The 19726-nt window shown below is 42.7% G+C and overlaps 1 protein-coding gene and 1 long non-coding RNA gene across 4 annotated transcripts in view; one reads left to right on the forward strand and one right to left on the reverse strand.

Moving 5' to 3' along the window:
- MRPS9 (mitochondrial ribosomal protein S9) overlaps nt 1–7051 on the reverse strand; it is a 37121-nt gene extending 30070 nt beyond the window's left edge. The window contains exon 1 of one of the 3 annotated variants that reach the window (XM_063338917.1): nt 6917–7051. In XM_063338917.1, coding sequence (XP_063194987.1) covers nt 6917–6991 — 75 coding nt within the window. In that variant the 5' untranslated portion in view covers nt 6992–7051. Of the gene's footprint in view, nt 1–6301; nt 6384–6916 lie in introns of those variants that run through there. The other 2 variants (XM_063338933.1, XM_063338926.1) reach the window with 2 other exon arrangements.
- An 85-nt stretch (nt 7052–7136) lies between these two features.
- LOC134521424 (uncharacterized) overlaps nt 7137–19726 on the forward strand; it is a 35334-nt gene continuing 22744 nt past the window's right edge. Inside the window, exons 1-2 of the long non-coding RNA XR_010072756.1 lie at nt 7137–7169; nt 14251–14404. This is a non-coding gene — a long non-coding RNA (uncharacterized LOC134521424). The remainder of the gene's footprint in view (nt 7170–14250; nt 14405–19726) is intronic.

Consider the following 19726-nt stretch of genomic DNA (forward strand, 5'->3'; position numbering starts at 1 on the left):
TGGGAGGTTACATTGACATATACAGAATTAAAAGAAAAATAATCAAAATTTTAAATATACACATTTTCCACAGGCAAGGCTCTGGTGATTTCCTTAAAAAGCAGAGGTGTCTCTGCACATTCCCTATTATTCTCTCCTAGTCACTCCTCAGCAAAGAATTCAATTCATCTTCTGTCTTACTTGTCTTAATAGTAACTAATTATTTGTAATTCTTGTTAATGAACATATGATTCCTTATTACTTGGCCCAAAATTACTTTCTCTCTGCTATGCTTTAAACAGAATACTTTAAAAGAGATTGCTTTCATCTTATTCCTGTCAATTTCTATTGTAATTTTCTCATTTTTGTCCTCCTTCCCTCAAGCTATTCATATTCTTCCCTAGTTTCAATTCGTCACTAATCAAAAGTCCCTGGACATACAAACTGTTCATAATTAGAAAACAGCCTCTTATGCAAATTAATATCTATTGTACTGGGTACCTCTTCTGGGATAAGAGTACTATTTCATGGGTGGTACAGGCAGGAACTGCAAAGCACAGCTAAAGGCTTCTGGCATTTCAGTCAAACAAGAAAGCACACTCCTCTACTTCACAGAGGAAACCACTAAGGTTTGCATCCACTTCTTACACATTTCGTAAAGTCTTACTGCAGACAGCATCCTCACCATTTTTTAAATAATTATGGTTATTAAGAGTACTCCTAAAATAATAGACTCTTGCACCAGGACAGGGGAGAAGGGAAAGCTTCTACTTGTGGATACAACTCCTTGGTATTAACCTTCTCTTCCTGATTCCTTCCCAAGCAACCTGCATTAAAACAGTCTGGCAAATCCCAATTTTCCAGGGAGACCATAAATTTATAGAAAATCAGCTTATGTAAAATTTGCCTTGGAAAAAAAAAAATGTAAGCATTTTCAGAGAACTTCAACTTCTCTGGCCTATTTTTTTCCAAGCAGAAAAATAACTAGGACCTGTCTGTTTAATTGTCCTGTTCATTTTGCTTTACTGGAGTTACATGGGTATAAAATCAGCATGTATGACTAACAGAGGAATCAAGCTTCCTGTACTTCTGAAATGGAAGGAAAGGGGGATCAGACACAGGAGGCTTGAATTCAAGAGAAAACATGCATTTTAGAATATGACGTAGTTACAGAGATAGAAGACCACCAAATGATGTGGCACACGTGCAGTTGCACCATTTTTGTGCCACTTCCATGCTCTAAGCTGGCAGACTTCAACCACCTCCTTTTCCAAAACCATGCAGCGCACAAACAAATTTGTACTAAAATTTGTTATGTTTGGGACAGAACTTCACTAGAAGATGCGGAGCTGGAGCTGTATAACCTCATCAGCCTGCAGTACTGAGCTAGATTCCAGCGACGATAAAGTCGAGTGTTTATGGGTAAGGTTGAAGGGGAAGGGAAATAAGGGAGATGTTGTGCTGGGAGTATGCTATAGACCACCCAACCAGGATGAGGAGACAGATGAAGTATTCTATAAGTGGCTGGCTGAAGTCTCGCAACCGCCAGCCCTTGTTCTGGTTGGGGACTTCAACCTGCCGGGTATCTGCTGGAAATATAACACAGCAGAGAGCAGGCAGGCTAGGAGGTTCCTCGAGTGCATGGAAGATAACTTCCTGACACAACTGGTACGTGAGCCTACCAGGGGAGGTGCCTTGCTAGACCTACTGTTGACAAACAGAGAAGGACTAGTGGGAGATGCGGTGGTCGAAGGTCATCTTGGGTTTAGTGATCATGAAATGGTCAAGTTTTCAATTCATAGCGATGTAAGGAGGGGGGTTAGCAAAACCTCCACCTTGGACTTCCGGAGGGCAGACTTTGGCTTGTTCGGGACACTGGCTGAGAGAGTCCCTTGGGAGACAGTCCTGAAGGGCAAAGGGGTCCAGGAAGGCTGGACGCTCTTCAAGAAGGAAATCTTGAAGGCCCAGGAGCAGGCTGTCCCCAAGTGTCACAAGTCTAAAGGGCGGGGGAAACGGCCAGTCTGTATGAATAAGGAACTTCTGATGGGACTTTGGAATAAAAGGAGGGTTTACCACCTTTGGAAGAAGGGACAGGCAACCCAGGAGGAGTACAGAGATCTCGTTAGGTTATACAGAGAGAAAATTAGGAAGGCAAAAGCCCAGCTGGAGCTCAACTTGGCCACTAACATTAAGGACAACAAAAAAAGCTTTTATAAATCCATCAACAGAGAGCCAGAGAGAATCTCCATCCCTTACTGGATGCAGGGGGGAAAGTTGCAACCAAGGATGAGGAGAAGGCTGAGATACTTAATGCCTTCTTTGCCTCCATCTTCAATAGTCGGACCAGCTATCCCCAGGGTGCTCAGCCTCCTGAGCTGGAAGATAAGGATGGAGAGCAGAACAACCCACCCATAATCCAGGAGGAAGCAGTCAATGATCTGCTTCTGCACCTAGATGCACATAAGTCTATGGGGCTGGATGGGATTCACCCAAGAGTACTCAGGGAGCTGGCGGGAGAGCTCACCAAGCCTCTCTCCATCATTTATCAACAATCCTGGTCAAGAGGGGAGGTACCAGATGACTGGAGGGTGGCTAATGTGACACCCATCTACAAGAAGGGTCGGAAGGAGGATCCAGGGAACTACAGGCCTGTCAGCCTGACCTCAGTACCAGGAAAGATCATGGAGAGCATCATCTCGAGTGAGCTCTCATGGCAAGTGCAGGGCAGCCAAGGGATCAGGGCCAGCCAGCATGGGTTTAGGAAAGGGAGGTCCTGCTTAACCAACCTGATCTCTTTCTATGAGCATGTGACCCGCCTTCTGGTTGTGGGGAAGGCTGTGGATGTTGTCTCTCTGGACTTTGGTAAGGCCTTTGACACTGTCTCCCACAGCATTCTCCTGGAGAAGCTGGCGAATCATGGCATAGACAAGTGTACTCTTCGCTGGGTTAAAAACTGGCTAGATGGCCATGCCCAGAGAGTTGTGATTAATGGGGTGAAATCCTCTTGGCAGCCAGTTACCAGTGGTGTCCCTCAGGGCTCAGTTTCAGGGCCAGTTTTGTTTAATATCTTTATCAATGATCTGGATGAGGGGATTGAGTGCACCCTCAGTAAGTTTGCAGATAACACCAAACTAGGTGGGAGTGTTGATCTGCTTGAGGGTAGGAAGGCTCTACAGAGGGACCTGGACAGGCTGGATCAATGGGCCAAGGCCAACTGTATGAGGTTTAATAAGGCCAAGTGCCAGGTCCTGCATTTCAGCCACAACAACCCCAAGCAGCGCTACAGGCTTGGGGAAGAGTGGCTGGAAAGCTGCCCGGCAGAAAAGGACCTGGGGGTGCTGGTGGACGGCCAGCTTAACATGAGCCAGCAGTGTGCCCAGGTGGCCAAGAGGGCCAACAGCATTCTGGCTTGTATCAGGAATAGCGTGGCCAGCAGGAGCAGGGAAGTGATCGTGCCTCTGTACTTGGCACTGGTGAGGCCTCACCTCGAGTGCTGTGTTCAGTTCTGGGCCCCTCTGTACAAGAGGGACATTGAAGTGCTGGAGTGTGTCCAGAGGAGAGCTACCAGGCTGGTGAGGGGTCTGGAGACCAGGTCATATGAGGAGAGGCTGAGGGAGCTGGGCATGTTTAGCTTGGAGAAGAGGAGGCTGAGGGGAGACCTCATTGCCCTCTACAACTACCCGAAAGGAGGTTGTAGAGAGGTGGGTGTTGGCCTCTTCTCCCAGGTGAATAATGACAGGACCAGAGGAAATGGTCTGAAGTTGTGGCAGGGGAGGTTTAGATTAGATATTAGGAAGAATTACTTTACTGACAGAGTGGTCAGGCACTGGAACAGCCTGCCCAGGGAGGTGGTTGAGTCACCATCCCTAGAGGTGTTTAAGAAACATCTAGATGTGGCACTTCAGGGCATGCTCTAGTGGCAGAGATTGTAGGTTGTTTGGTTGGACTCGATGATCTCAAAGGTCCTTTCCGACCATGAAGATTCTATGATTCTATGGCTAAAGCTGCCCTGTGTCCATTGCTCCAATTAGTGGCACAGCTAGTCCTACTGAACCCAGTAGATACACAAGATACCAACAGCAGGCCTCCGGTCACTTGGCATACAAGAAAAAACATATATTATGTAGCAATCATACAAAATGTAAATACTCGGACCCATCATAAGTTTCTAAATAATTAGCTTTTGCTCAATAGGTGAGCTTTGGCTTTCTAGTGTGCTGTTTTACAAAAATGTGTTTTAACTGATTTACTTAAACAATATTTACATAATCTCAGATTTCAGTCAGCCTACAAATTAATTAGGTGAACCAGTATCAGGTTTATGTTTTAAGAAGCATTTTTTAAAACACATCAGAAAGTATCACAAGGTGTCAGCAAATATGCATAAGTGATTTTTGTATTACTTTTTATACCTGATTTCACAAAGCGTTTCACCAGAAGAAACTTCTCAAAATTAAGTCTCTTGACAGGTAACCGTAAAACTGCATCTCCCCCACCCAGAAAAACTACTTTCTGTGCATATTTGACCCAATTATGTATTAAGTTTTGCTTATACTGTATGCTTTGGAAATAAAAGATAGCTCTAAACATATAGATACATGGCAAGTGTCAGATGTGCATAATGGGGAACAGAATTTAGATCTGGGTGGTTTGAGGCACAAGTTATCAAATACTAACAGGCTCTTCAACTCTAGCTTAATTAAGAACTGCAGAAAAAGCTACTCCATTCCAAGCATGTAGTTCTGAAAAATTGTCACCAAAGTGCTATCATCTCTTTCCGATATCAGTACATATACCATCCAGTGATTTAGATAAGGTACCCAACCCAATCAAATTCAATAGCTCGTATCGTACTCTGAACTCTTCTGTTAAGAATGGATATTCAATCACATCAGAAGTGACTCACAGTAACTAAACTAGATCATCCTTTTTCTTTATAAATTGTGCTAAATCTCTGTGTTTTGTTTATTAGAAGGATAGGAAACTAAACCTGTTGTTCAGTTAAAGCTAAGGGAACTGGAATTACAAAGTGTCTCTCCCACTTCCTCTCTCAAGGTAAGACACTTTCAAACACAAAAAAAACCCAAACCCAAGAAACTAAACTGTTTCCCCCACTGAGATAGATGAGAAGCAATGAACTAAACTCCAGCAAGGGATTTTTAGGATAGGCATCATAAAGAAGTTTCCTAACAGTAACAACAGACAAGTGCTTGATGGAAGAAATGCTTATAGCAAGTCAGAACAAGGGTACATCAACTTCTTACTCAGTCCTCAAGAGCTGCCAGTATCAGAGGCACAAGGAGAGGACAAACAGGTAGGGATAATTTTCCCAGGACACTTCCCTAGTTTCCAGTAATCTGCTGTTCAACAATACGCTGATACCTTGATTGTAACAGTCCTCAGTGGAATTTTCTTATGAGCTTCTTAAGTTCCTTTTTTGTATTCACATAAATTATTAGGATCCTGAACATCCTCATCAAACAGTTCCACAGGTGAATTACATCTAATGGAAAGAAGACTCTCCTAATTTCCTGGGGCCCTGCCTCCCATTAGTTCCCTTCACATCCTTTGGTTCACAGACAGTTAGATGATTTGTATATAGCTATAGGCTTAGGTACTGATCCCGTCTCTGGGGGCGAGAGGAGTAGACAAATCATCTCTCAAGGCCCCTTGAAGTTTTACCTTCTACAGTGACTCCTCCTTCAAGATCATTTCCTCATTTACAATACAAATAGTTTTCAGTCAAACTCAAGCAGGTAGCTGGTCAGGAAAACTAAGCTACTGTCATGATCATTACCTTTGATATAGGATAACCAAAGCAACACAAACTATTCTAATTGAAAACAAAATCAAGCGTTAGAATATTTTCAACCTTACTCTTTTTCTCATTCCTTGCACAACTTCAGCGCATGTATTTCTGACTGCTGCATAAAGAACTACCCACATAGACACTGGGTCTTTATCCCTAATGGGTGAAGTAAACAATATAAACAGTTCAAATTGCTCCTTCCAGTATTACCTTTCATTTCCTTACTGCACCTATCTTCTGTTGCTTCGTGGTTTTGTTTAGTTCTGTCACTGAACAGCTCTTGAGCCCTTATTATCCTAAATTACTTTGTAACTTGGAAGTGTTACCAGCATGCCTTTTCATTCACTGGCTGGTCACTGATTAAATATATATGCAGGTGTATCAAATACCACTACACAAACACAGTGGCTGTCCTCAATACTGACAGCAGCTAAGCTTTTTAATTAAACTGCAATCAGCTGAACACCGCGATCTCTCAAAACAAACAGGCAATTCTGTTAAATCAGAAGTTACCGCACTTGCGGAGCACGTTTCTCTCTCCATGGCAGGAATTGTGGGACTTCATTATCTATTTACCTGCTGATCAAACACAATTCAAGATGATCGACCTAAAAAAACACCACCTTCAAGTACCTCACTTTTGTGTTGGCTTTGGTCTGTACATGGCTCTGTTCACTCTAGTGAGATAGATAGATAGATAGATAGATAGATAGATAGATAGATAGATAGATAGATAGAAAGAAAATAAATCAGGGCCTAACTAAGCTTTTTCTTTACTTTAAGAAAAACGAACTCGGCCCACGGAAGGGCTGATTCGGACGCGGCGCCGACCCTCGCACCCCCCACCCGCCCCAACGCCGCCTCCCCTCGCACCGCCGGCGCCCGGTAGGCCGCAGCCCCGCCCAGGGACAGAGGCAGGGACAGCCCCGCACCCCGCCCCAACCGGGGCCTCGGAAACCAGCGCGGTGTCAGCCCGGCAGGGACACCCCCGCCCCGCCGCTGCCCGCTTCCCCACACACACGCCCTCCACCGCCGCCTCCTGCCACCGCACGAAGCCCCCCCCCTCGGGCCCGGTGCCCCAGAGGACGAAGCGGGCGGGGAAAGGCCCGGGCCCGACCCGCCTCTCACCTGGGCGCCCGGCCCGCCCGCCGCCGCGCTCCAACGGCCTCCCAGGCGCAACACGCGCCCAACGGCCGCCGCCATGACCGCGCCACCCCCCCGCTTCGCCCCTCCCGCCGCGAGACGGCAAGGCGCGGCCCCCGCAGGCCCCGGCGCCAGCGATTGGCGGGCGGGGGCGGGACCGCGCCTGCGCACTGTCTGCCTACCCCCCCTCCCCCCCCCCCCCCCCGGTCCGGGCGGCCTGTCAGGCTGTATTTGAAAGGTAAAGCGCGTCAGCGTTCAAATTCAGGCTGGTCTTTAAAATGACGCTTTATAACTTGCGCTGTGGTCGTAGTGGGGGCGAGGTCAGCGGTAGGCCTCGGGCTGTCACCTGAGGTGGGGGCTCCTCCGGGTGGTGTCAAAAACGATTAAAAATCCACAGAATTTGGAGCAACCGTAATGTGGTGGCCTACTCTGAAAGCAGAGCAACGGGAATAGAAAGTCGCTAAAACAAAAAGGCCGTAAGCATAAATAATTCGATCTTGAAGTTTGTCGTTGTTCCAGGTGGAGCCCCAACTGGAATAGAAGGTTAAATAGTAACCTAGTGGTAGCTGGTAGGGTGAAGGCGGAGCCTCATTCTGTTATCAATGTATTAACTTAAATAATTTTAGTACTAAAAATCACACCTCTCGGAGATTTTATATGTAAATGTAAGACTACCCTAGTACGGGGGGCCTACAGGAAGGATGGGGAGGGACTCTGTATCACGGAGTGTAGCGATAGGGCACAGGGTAACAGCTTCAAACTGAAAGAGGATAGATTTAGATCAGATATTAGGAAGAAATTCTTTCCTGTGAGGGTGGTGAGACACTGGAACAGGTTGCCCAGAGAAGCTGTGGCTGCCCCATCCCTGGAAGTGGTCAAGGCCAGGCTGGATGGGGCTTTGAGCAGCCTGGTCTAGTGGGAGGTGTCCCTGCCCAGGGCAGGGGGTTGGAACAAGATGATCTTCAAGGTCCCTTCCAACACAAACCATTTTATGATTCTATGATAAGCCACACAGAAGTAGGGACACATACAAACACATTTTTTTTACAAGTGACCAATCAGCTATGTTAATGTTACTTTCCTCTGTTACCTTTCTGTATAAAAGAGCCTGGGTGTTCCCTAACAAGTGTGCTAGCTTTGCGAAGTATCGCCTAGCCCCTTTTCTGCGCAGAACTCATAAAGCAAGTATCTCACCTTGGTGTGTTGATTGGCTCTTGCACACTGAGTGAAGAACCCAGGCTTGGGACAACATGGGGAACCCCACCTATGAAGGAAAAGGCTAAAATCAAGACTCCCGTTTCAGCAGGTAGTGTTGGGAATTGTAGCACATCTGGTGCAACACCACTACTCTGTAGAGTTGTAGCAAAAAGCATATTTCACCCTAGCACTGGGGTTTTTTTCAATGGAAAAAATGCCATTTTTTAGAGGTGCAGCAGTTGTCTGTTGCTGGGGGGGGTGGTGGTATCGATGCTGTCACCTCCCAAGTTGATGTTAATCTGGACACTGAACCTTGAGAGTTTTCATTGTTTCCCCAAGTTACATAGTATATACCCTTAGAGGTGATTGGACTTTGGCAGTAGTGTTTTCTACCACAGGAAAAGTGGAGATTAATTGAAAATTTAATTTTGAAAAGTTCTACTTTAGACTTACTGGGACCTTCCCTTTAGAACCAGTTATTATTTGAGAAGGAATTCTGAAAGTGAATCTCTGCTTTTCCAGTTGTTTTTCTTTTCACTTTTTCACGGGTGGCTCTTGCTTCCCCCCATGCAGACAGAAGTATGATTTCCTCCCTGGGGTATAAAAGAGACAGTATAAGAAAACTGGCCGTGGACAAGGGAAGTCACCCATGCGGGGAGGTCGAGAAGCCACCTGGAAAGTTGCATTTATTCTTGGGTTTACCGAGTGTGAAAATGAAAACGTCAGTAATTTTATTAACATGAATACATGCGAGCCAATGCGATGAACGCTGCACCGAAGGAGAGCGGTGGAGTGTCTCTGTCCTGCGCACACCTGGCCACGCACTGGGAACTGCAGCTGTGCTTTCATTCACAGAGTGGGTAGGAATGGCATTTGGTTACCAGCTGTTTCTCCAAAAGAGAAAAAGGGGGTTGGATTAGGGTCACAGTCCCTCTGACCCACCTCCAGGAGCAGCCAGCAGAGCTGAAGGGGTGGAGAAAGCCGGAGATGGTACTGCCTCTTCAAGGCCCGTGGTGACTCTCATCTGCCATCTGTCGCCCTGCGGTTTGGCTTTGTTCAGCGGCAGAGGAGCTCCTCGGTCCTCACCACGCTGCGCAATTGTTACCCTGCACCCCTGTCAGCTCTACAGAAACAAAGCACTGCTGGAGTGAACAGTTTTCATTCCTCACGTATAATTAATTGTCAATTAAACTCAAGGAGCAGAGCCACCTATAAAATATTATCTGCTTACACTTGGAAACTGGTTGATGTAAATCCAGCTCCCTTGACTCCCTAAATCTGTCAATTCCTATGCCCACTGTGAAAAAATCCTAAATGCTTTTGCAGTCTGGAGCATGTTTTCAATGACATGAGAGTTCATACAGCCCATGGTTTCAGTCTAAGGTTACAAAATTGTTCTCACAAATTGCTGCATGGAGACCTTGGTGTATGTGGAGTCCAGCATTTAATGACAAGGACCATGCTGTTGGTCACAGAGTGGTCAACCCTTAGAAATTAATGTCTGCCCCTTTGAAGTGGAAGATTTTTGCACAAGTTTGATGTGTATTTCCCAACCATCCTGCTGCTGCCAGCCTGGGCTTGCTTGTCACTGGAAGACACTTCTACAGAGGAGCTGTGTGACTGATTCCTAAGCTGATAGTATAGCTAGGTGCAAGCGCATGTAGTTATTGCTTGGGATGCTTTGAAGAAAAGGTACTTCCATGGTGGGCACAGCTGAAGTGTCCCAGAAAGATTCCTTCCAGTGGAAGGAATGCCACTTGTGCAAATGGAGTCTAGGTTTGCCAGTTGAAAATCAGGTTTTAGCACAAGCCAAGGTAAGAGAAAAATGAGAAGTTATTCACTTGCTCAGCCTCCTGCAACTCCATCCCTCTGTCAAAAGTTTATTAAGACAGAGGTGGAGGGAAATGCAAGAAGACCATGTTTAATCTACTTATCCCAAGATTAAGTCCAAAAGGCATCTCTTTGTATGTTTGCATTTAGTTGACAGACTGTAGATGCCAGCCTAATCAATGCAAACTCCCTGATGCTTCGCTAAGCCCTCTGCAGATCTTTAGTCTCTTGTGTGGCAGGAATGTCCTTTTTGAGCCCAGCTGGGCGATGTTCAACTCTGGGGACTTGTTCAATTGTGAACCTGATTACCCATAGACTCCTGTCACTTGCTAATCATGCCCTATGCAATCCCAGAACTGGGGCCTGTTGCCTGCAGTGCATTACTTGCTTTTGTTTTGAGACCCAGGTAATGAGGGTGAGCATGTAATTTGGGATGATAAGAGCTTTGGAGTACTGTCTTTGAGGGATGGCCTGACATTAAGAAAATGGTGCTTCTCTGTGGGGCTCGAGGTTTCTGAAACAAAAAAACACTGAACGCAAAATAAGGAAACCAGGCTGAGCCTGCCACGTGCATGGGTCAGGGGACAGCCTGAGGAGCACATCTGTAGTGTATGCGAATTCTTGAGCACAAACCTAAGGCTGAGCTTCAGTCCAAATTTGCTGATTGCTTATGTTACCGGCCTACATACAGACAGTCCTGCAGTGAGATTTGGGGTGTCCTTTTGTAATCAGAGACGGGACTTATAGATAGCATGAGTTGAGGTTACAGGTATGTATAGAGTGAAAACCAATTGCTTGAGGAACAGGCATCCCCATGGCAGTGATGGAGATGTATGGATCTCCAGATGACTGCCTCATAGATGCAGACAAAAAGATGTCAAGGATGGCAGTACCATCCTGTCAGACCAAAGGTCCATTGAGCCTGATGGCTTCATCCTACCAGTGGCCCATGATAGATGCTTACAGAATAGTAGAAAGACAGGGCAAATATACAGAGATACTTCCCTGACAATGTCTCCTGACTTGCAGTGAGCTGAAGGCAATACCTTAGGCTTAGACATACAAGCAACTTAAGCAGGAGAAGAGGGCAGGACTTATGGAGGATGTAGCAGGCCAATGTTGCTGCCATGCAACAGAAAAACTAAACTGTAGCAGAGAGGGTGGGACTCCATGAGTGAGAAGACAAAGCAAATAGTTGTAGGAGAGTTAAAACTTCTCAGGATGCCATAATCTAAATCCACTTCTGAAGAGATGCCTAAGTTTTTTAGGGTTTTCCCTAAACAGAAATAAAAGAGTAGATTTGTTTTTGAACCACGCCTAAACCGTGACATAGCTATTCTTCTCATAAACTATTTTCTGTTCTCTTTCCCCTGTGCCTTTCTTCCTTAGGCTGTAAGTATTTTGGCTGAAGTTCTGGGGCACCTGTGCCAAAAGGGACAGCAATCACCAGTGCTTGTCCAGGGACTGAATGGTTGGGTGTCAGAGCCTGAGGATGCTAGACAGAGCATCTGCATGCTGAAAACATTGCTCAGAGCCTAAACAGGGGCACTTTCTGGTGGCACTTTTTAGACCCAATGAAGTTTAGGAATGCTTAGGTCCAGCACTCAACAAAAAACTTGAGGTTTTGGCTAGGGAGAGCACTGGAGAAGGGTGGCTTGACGGAAAGCTTTGTGTTTCAGAAGCTGATCAGTATGTGTTTGGGAAAAAAAAAAAAGGCATGTTAAAAATGCACAGAATTCAACAGTATTTTAACTCTATTCCAGTTGAGTAATTTCTAGATATTTTATGACATGTGTGTGCTTTTTGACATAGAAATTGGTTTGCATTGATCTTTTTCATCACTATTGAAAATCTTGAGGCTGATATATCCAGAATTCATGCTTTCTTAAATGCAAACACACAAATTTTACTTTTAAAAGCTAATAATAAAAACAGCTATTTCATTGCACCTACTTTTCTTCAAATGCGGAGTGAGCACACTCCATTTTGTATACTGCATACGCTAGCTGCCTAAGGGTTGTCAATTACGTTACGCTATAAAAGGCACAGCACTGAGGGGGCTGTCAGTCAAGTCTGTTGTGAGAGAGATTTTAAGAATCACTATTCCAACGGTATTTATCAAATATAAAAATAAACAAATTTAATGACAACACCACATACAGAGGTATCGTATTTCACTTTATAGTGAAAGGGGTTCAGATTGAGCATAGAATTAGTAAAGGTGAATCAAAAATAGCCAGACATCTTTGCTTGTAAAGCAGTGTCCCCTGTTTTGTGCCTTCCTACAGCTTTCCTTCTCCAGGAAAGAAGGTGCTACCCAGATCTTCACTGCACTTTGGATCACAGCCCCGCATCTGTTTCATCTTTTTTTCACAGTCCCAGGGTTGTTGGTTGGTTGGGTTTTTTTTCCACAGCTTATGGGTATCATTGAGCACTGGAAGGCATTTTGGGGAGCATTCTTTTCTGCAGTATTATGTTCCAGCTCTGCCATAATTTATGTACTTGAGTAGCCCCCATTGAATTTACAAACAGTTCTCAGAGAACTTGTATGGATGTAATTTGGAGGCATCTGAAGATAGTTTTATTCCACATGGATACCAGAGTCAGCCCAAAGAGATCCAAATGCAGTGTCTGGGACTATTTTTAGTTGGCAAGTGCTTTTAGACGGTGTAATGTGTCTTTGTCATTTGTCTACCATACACTTTGCCTCCATATGTTTATCACTGTTGCTATTGCTGATTCAGTATTTCAATAATAGAATCATTTGGAGCTGTTCTTTAGGCTAGGGTTTGCATCAGACTTCTTTGTCTCTATATAATTAGACTAATGTCATTACTGATCCTAGCAGCAACTTTGAGTCAGAGCTGGTGTTATATCCAGAAGCTGTGCCTAAACTGCTAAATAAAAGAGGCCTGAAGACTGGCCTAGAGAAGTGACCTTGATCAAGTCACAGCAGCACTGATTAGGGCCACCTTCCCTCTACAGCGAAGCTTCTTGGAACAGCCCAAAATAGAACCAGAAATACAAATAATCTCCCCTGTCTGTAGACACAGAGCAGTAGTAATTTTATCTCTTCATCTCACAGAAGGAAATTTATTGCTATTCCCATTACTGAACCTGTTCAGATTTATAAACTTTTCATTATTGATTTTTCTAAGTACTGGAGACATACATATATTCAGAATAAATAGAAGAAAACAGTAGTTTTTCGAATTGTATATGCTTCTCAAGATTCATTTATAGATAGAGAGTAGACACTGTAAGTCCTGCCTACCTCACCAGATAACCAGAAAATACATCTCAGAGCATGCCCTCCTGGGACACCGCGAGGGATTTGCCAATGTACAGTTTATGGATGCTGCTGGAGGTTGTGAACTCCATCTGTATCTTTGTCAGATTGCAAGCTCCATTTTGGTTTTAAGGCTGCGATGTGTCTTCCTGTGGCCTCACGTCTTTCCTGCTGGATTAAAATTCATGCAGGGCACATGACGGTCAATGACCAAGCGCTATCCCAGAGAGTGCTGTGGTCCCAGACACTAAGTTACTTCTGCCAAGGAGACTAGGTTGTTGAGGACATGGGCACCTTGGCCACAAACTCATCTGGCAGGAGACTGCATTCACCGGCTAAAAGCTGGCTGGGAGCTGAAAAGTTCTAAAATAAAAGTGGTCCTCTTGGTGTCTTTGCAGCTTGTAAAATGGCAGATCCAGCACCTAACACTTTTCCACGCTTCTTGGAGATGCTGTAAAGAGGACAAAGTGGTTATTGAGGATTATATTTCTTCTCCCCTCAACATAAAAATGATGAAAATGATCAGCCAATTCAGAGCTGAAAAAGAAGCTTTAACTTTGTTTTAACAGGCTTTGGGCCAGTCTCTGAAGCAATGAAGCACAAGAAAGTACGGCTTAAAAGATTTCAGGTTTCAAAACAGCCGTAGCAGCAGAAGCTTCTGAGTCATCAGGGCTTCCATAGAAAGTCTAAAGAAATACATACTATGCATCTTTCACAAAAGTAACAGGGAAAGAGAATGACAAATTGCATCTGGATTAAGAAACAAAAAGAAAAAGACAAACCACCAAATACTGACCATTATATTCAAATAATTAAGAAAATAATCTGCACTTTTCTGCTGTAAAACTCTTCACAGAAATAAGCAGTTCATGTGCCTGTATTGAATCTATGTCAAGGCCATAAAGTGTCCAGCAAAACCAAGTATCTAACGTAACACAGATGTCTTTCCCAGATGTTCTGAAAAAAGAGCCAATTGTTCTTTTTGGCTTCTCTTTTATTGCAGCAACAAGGCACTACCTTCGGTCCACCCTGTGGGTGCCAGTACCTGAAGACCCAGTCAGCACAACACCTGGAAAAGATCCCTTCCTGTTGTTCTCCTGCACAAGAAGAAGAGCTTAGTCCACAATAATCCTGTGTGGGTACGGTTGGAGGGGAAGGTAAGCAGGGGAAGCTTCTTTAACATTTGAACATCAGTGCAAGAGCTAACCCGAATGCAGAAGTAGTATTCTGCTCTCCGAGAGCTAGGCTGGCACCTGGAAAATAGTTTTGCCTTCAGGCATTTTATATTAACCTCGAGAACCAGTCAACCATTGACCACTTTGGGCCAAGTTCGAATTGCAGAAAATAAACCGGAGGAGAAGAGTAGGAAGTGCTATTGAACGCTTTCCCTTCTCAACCATCTGACCCGCAGGTAGAAAGGCAGTCTCTGTTTTGACATCTCTTGCTGTGCCATCTTCAACCGTGAAAGAAAGCACTTAAGAGGGCAAATGATGCAGTCTGAAGCTAACTCATGAAGTACACACATAATTAAGATTATTATAAGTATCAGTAGAAACTGCCTGAATCATCACCTCTTTACATGTGAGAATTTAATACTGCATGTCAGCCTAAATCTGAACATCTGCAGCAAGCAACTGTATTTCTCAGATTATGATACTTCTGTTTCAAAATGGGAGGCAAAACAGGAGAGAGAAAGGTTGCAGATTTTGGGGGGAAAAAGAGAAGGAATCTCCAACTTCTGTGAGTGGAGTCACAAACTGACTGATTTACTTACTTATTGATGACGCAAGTCATGTATCATTTATAACATGCTGCCACAATCCACCTGAACATGGCTGGCTGGCAGCAAATTGTCCTGAACCTTGTGGAGGTAAGCAGGCTCCAGCTTATTTTAAAGGATGCCAGACATTTTGTCTCTTTGGCCAAGCCTTCTCAGTCATTTATAAAGTTACATGGAAAGGTCAATCTGTACTTAGATATACAATATGATTAAAACAGATCACATTAAATTATTTCAGTTTACTTAAATAAAATCAAAGCAAAATGAAAAAGCTTGTTAAATATCTCTTGGGAGAGGACTTCACTGTCCCCTGGGATGTGATTTCCAGTTTTCCACTCTTTTGGATACATTAAAAAAAAGAGAATCAAGCAGGAGTTTCATTAAGAGTTTCTGTTGGAATCTACAGCTTCCGAGCAAATATGGAAAGAAATATACTTTTTTTTTTTTTATGGAAGGAACCTTCAGAAAAAAAATCTTTTTTAGAGTGGAGTTGTCAGGGAAAATGTGATACTATTCAAAGTAAAAAACCTGCACTTTCAAACACTAAAAATAAAAGGGGAGAGGAGTTAACTACATGTAAGTCTTTTGTGGGATCAATAGAATAGACATTTTTTCTCTTTGCCTCTCTTCTATATTTCTGTGTGACTCTGCTATCACCGCTCTTTCCTCTGCATTCCAATAAATCTAGCACTGAACCAGAACTTGAAGGCAAGTCTAACTTACTTGTCCACAAAAGATGACATCGTTTGGTATTTTGCTCTTTCGCGTACTTCAGGGACAGCTCCGTACCTTACTGTTCCTGCCTGTACAGGCTTGAATTTACTGATCTGATTTGCCTGCGTCTATGGAAGGTATGACACTGATCTTGTGGCTACTGGATCAGATCCTGTCTAGATGGATTTTATATGCTTTTTTTCCTTGGATTTTCATTCTGCTAAAATAGGAGAACAAAAGATGACCATGTGTTTAGCAGTTCTGGGACCAGCAACCCTTAAGAGCAGGACCTCAATACCACTACAGACAAATGTCATTGCATATGTGAGGACTAAGCAGTAGAATAATTAAGAAAGGTTACTTTGATTTTTAAAAGTGCTTTCCTGACAAACTGCCAGTGTTGCTGCTCTTCAGGAGAAAAATGTTGCTTTTTGATGCATTTGTCATAAAAGCTCTGATTCTGAAAATGCTCAAACAAATGAGTAACTTTACTCCTGTGAATAACATTCAAAGAGTTCTTTCTTTGTTAGGCATTTAGTTATTGTTCCTGTATTAGAAGTTATTTCTTTTGACATCTGAGTAAGTAATGGATTGAGAGATATAACTGGCAGAGATATTGCTTACATGCCTGGATCTGTCCTTTTCCCACCACTTTTCTTGATAGGGCTATAATTCTTGCCTTGATATGGATATTTTCTCTCCTATCTTGTCAGGCTATTCCTTCATCTTGACCTGATAATGATATCTCTTACTCAAGTTGATAGAGGGCTTTAAGAAATACAGATAGGTACTTTAGTTACCTTTCTGGTGAGGGGTTTGTCCCGGTGCCATTTCATCCAATGGACAATACACTGAAGAACATGAAATTAAATGAGGAATTATTTGGTAAAGTACACTCAGGATAGTGCTCAGGTCAGTTTTTAAACACCTTATTGGAGCTTGCAAACAGTTGGCCTTGCAATGAGGACCAGGCTTGGGGAAGCAAAATTTGCCTTGCCTTTTTCAGTTTTAAATTTTCTGCAATTATATGTAGTTTAATTGTAACTTTAAATCGTTTATTTAGGTTAATTGAAATAGGTTTTTACACTTTCCCAACATATGATAGTCAAGCTCCTTCTAATTGTTTTGAGAATGTTCACAAACACACATTGGTCTTCAGATTTTGTCTCAGATTAGTGCAAATATTTGATGTACAAAATTGGAATTGTTTGAAATTTGTAAGAGAAAGCAAATTTTCATCCTCTCATCTTCATGCTGGAAATCAGATGATAAATGTTTTGCTCGACTCCAGCAGTGGAACAAATCTGGCAAAATGAATCAACGTATCTGGGTGAGTCTTCTCTTTTCAAATACTAGATGACCATCGCAGATTCTCAAACATTTTTTGCACTATTTGGTAAATCTCTCAGTTAAGGTTTAATTCTAGATGATGGTAATGTATCTGTTTTAGCTATTAGAATACAGAAAACAGCTTGTCATTTTCACTGAGTAATTGCACTGCAGTTAGTGGTAGGGAATATGGTGTTCAGAAAATTTAGGAATCTTCTGAAGTCAAGTTTAAGGTCAATGAAACAATTTAATGGAAACATAGAGTGGAAGTCTATAACAGTATTGACTGTAAATAGCACCGCATTTTTTGAACCTGAAGAGTCTGAATTGTGAACAGTAACTGAAGAACAGTTATCTCCTCTGGGAAAAACAGATGCTGTCAATGAAGGCAGAGTGTAACTGAATACATTTGCAAAAATGAGGGGGTTCTGTCCTCTTGAAATTCTTTTAAGAACTGAGTCAGGGCCAAAATTCTGCTGCTGTATTTGTTTAAAGAACTTCTTACCTGGTGAACAAAGCTCTTACCATTAATGGCACACTATTAAATGCCATTCAACCCAAGAAGGGATTTCAAAACCAAGTCCTAAGCATTCCCAGGATCAATTAATGGAGGTTTTTCAGGCCAGGGACTTTCACCTTGCGATGGAGGATGGCAGTTCCACCACGCTGAGGGATCATCCTCAGCAGCCCTGGAGGTCAGCCTTTCCTCCTGCGACTAATGCCTGCCTGGCCAGCAGAGAGTCATCAGGTGCCTTGTCAGGATGGCGAGCACACTAATGCTTAAATGTTAAGTCCTGGCTGCCTTTTGTAGCTGCTGGCCAATAAATAGTTGATTTACACTTTGAAGTTACGTATATGCAACTTGCAGCCTCTTTGAACCCTACTAAAGGTGCCTGAACAAGCTGACCCAAAAAAGAAGCCGTAAAAGGGAGTAGTCAGGGATGTATCTTCTTTCTACTTAAAAATATGCTGTTTACACGGACATATATAGACTTAGTTTATGCTAACGCAAATAAGATCATATCCATAAATCAAAGACAAGAATAAAAAAAGTAATTAATATTCTCTCTTTTGTACCTATTCTGTGTTTGTTTTATAATTTGTAGCAGATGGGAGCCAAATGTTTTCAAAGACTCAAAACCAATTTTTTAAGAAAATGGTTCATCTTCTGTAAATAACTTCTCCTTAGATTGCCAGTTATACTTATGATTTTAATCTATAAAAACATTGCTGTTGGAATATGATAATATTTTGGGTAGCTCCAAGTGACTCCACATTCTTGAACCTTCCTCCATATTCCACAGATGAAGATTCTTCCTTTTAATACCACTATCTCATTGTTTTATTTGTCTTTGGAAAAATCTATAAACTTTTGTGCCACATCAATATTCTCACTCTTTGCTAACAAGCTGTTACTATGGTCGTATTTGTGGTAGATTTTCTTGATTTAGATCAAAATCTGTTTTTTAAATTTCTTATATTGAAATGGCATATATAGTATGTTCTAAGTAATTCTAACACAAAACAATAAAGATGTCTTTTTTCTTAGTTAAGATTTAAAGAATTTCTAAGTCAATATTTAAAGAAATGAAGGTGAAGATGTAGAAATAAAAGAAACAGATCTGAATGAAGTAGAACAGAGAAAGACGTTGACAAAATAGTCTTTCTCTTAAGTGACAATTCCAAATATACATTTAGGAGTAAAAATAAACAGATGATAGTGGAACAGAAGCATATGGCAGAAAGGAAGCTATAGTGTGTGTCCAAAACCCCTAAGTAAACAAGTCTGAGAATAAAAGCTCTTGTTCATAAACGAACAGAAACAAGTACATCCTTGGGTTGCTTAACCAGAGCTTCAAAGCATCTAATATAAAAAGTACAAAATGTAGTTTAATTATATTTAATTTAAAAATGCAATCCAATGCTTCAGGTGGCGAGTTGATCTTTAAATTTCTAATGATGATCTATTCTGATCTTTTCTCAAGTAAACATCTAGAAAAACTTCTGAAGAAAACCCAGGAGAATAAGTATATTCAGACCTTGAATAACTCATTTGCCAAGTAGGCTGCCACTTAGAAGCTGCAGAGAAACCATTCTCTCCTGGAAAGTATCTAAGACGCTATCATTGTTGGGAGCAATCCTGGTATGTCAGTGCCATTGTAACAGAGATAGCTCCTACCTCTTCAAAATAAATGAGAAGTCAGACAAGTGAATGAATGTATCTATAGGCAGAAGGCTTTTGTTTGTGAAGTTTTTATACACGTCAGCCCTCAAAGAAAAATACACAAACTAACCTGTTTTAATGATTTCAGGAATTTCATTGGGAATTTTTCTAAAAATTGAGCAGACAGTTTTTGAATCATAGACTCATAGAATTTTTAGGGTTGGAAGGGACCTTAAAGATCATCTAGTTCCAACCCCCCTGCCGTAGGCAGGGACATCTCCCACTAGATCAGGTTGCTCAGAGCCCCGTCCAGCCTGGCTTTAAAAACTTCCAGGGATGGGGCTTCCACCACCCCTCTGGGCAACCTCTAATGGTTATCATAATGGAGGAATGGTTTATAGCAACTGTTTTTGAAGCAAACAAATGCTTGCTCTTACTTTGGTAACAGAGAAGAATGGCTAATATTTGTGAAATTCCATGTCACAAGTACAA

This window comes from Chroicocephalus ridibundus, chromosome 1 (genome assembly GCF_963924245.1).
Source record: "Chroicocephalus ridibundus chromosome 1, bChrRid1.1, whole genome shotgun sequence".
Classification (NCBI taxonomy): Eukaryota; Metazoa; Chordata; class Aves; order Charadriiformes; family Laridae; genus Chroicocephalus; species Chroicocephalus ridibundus.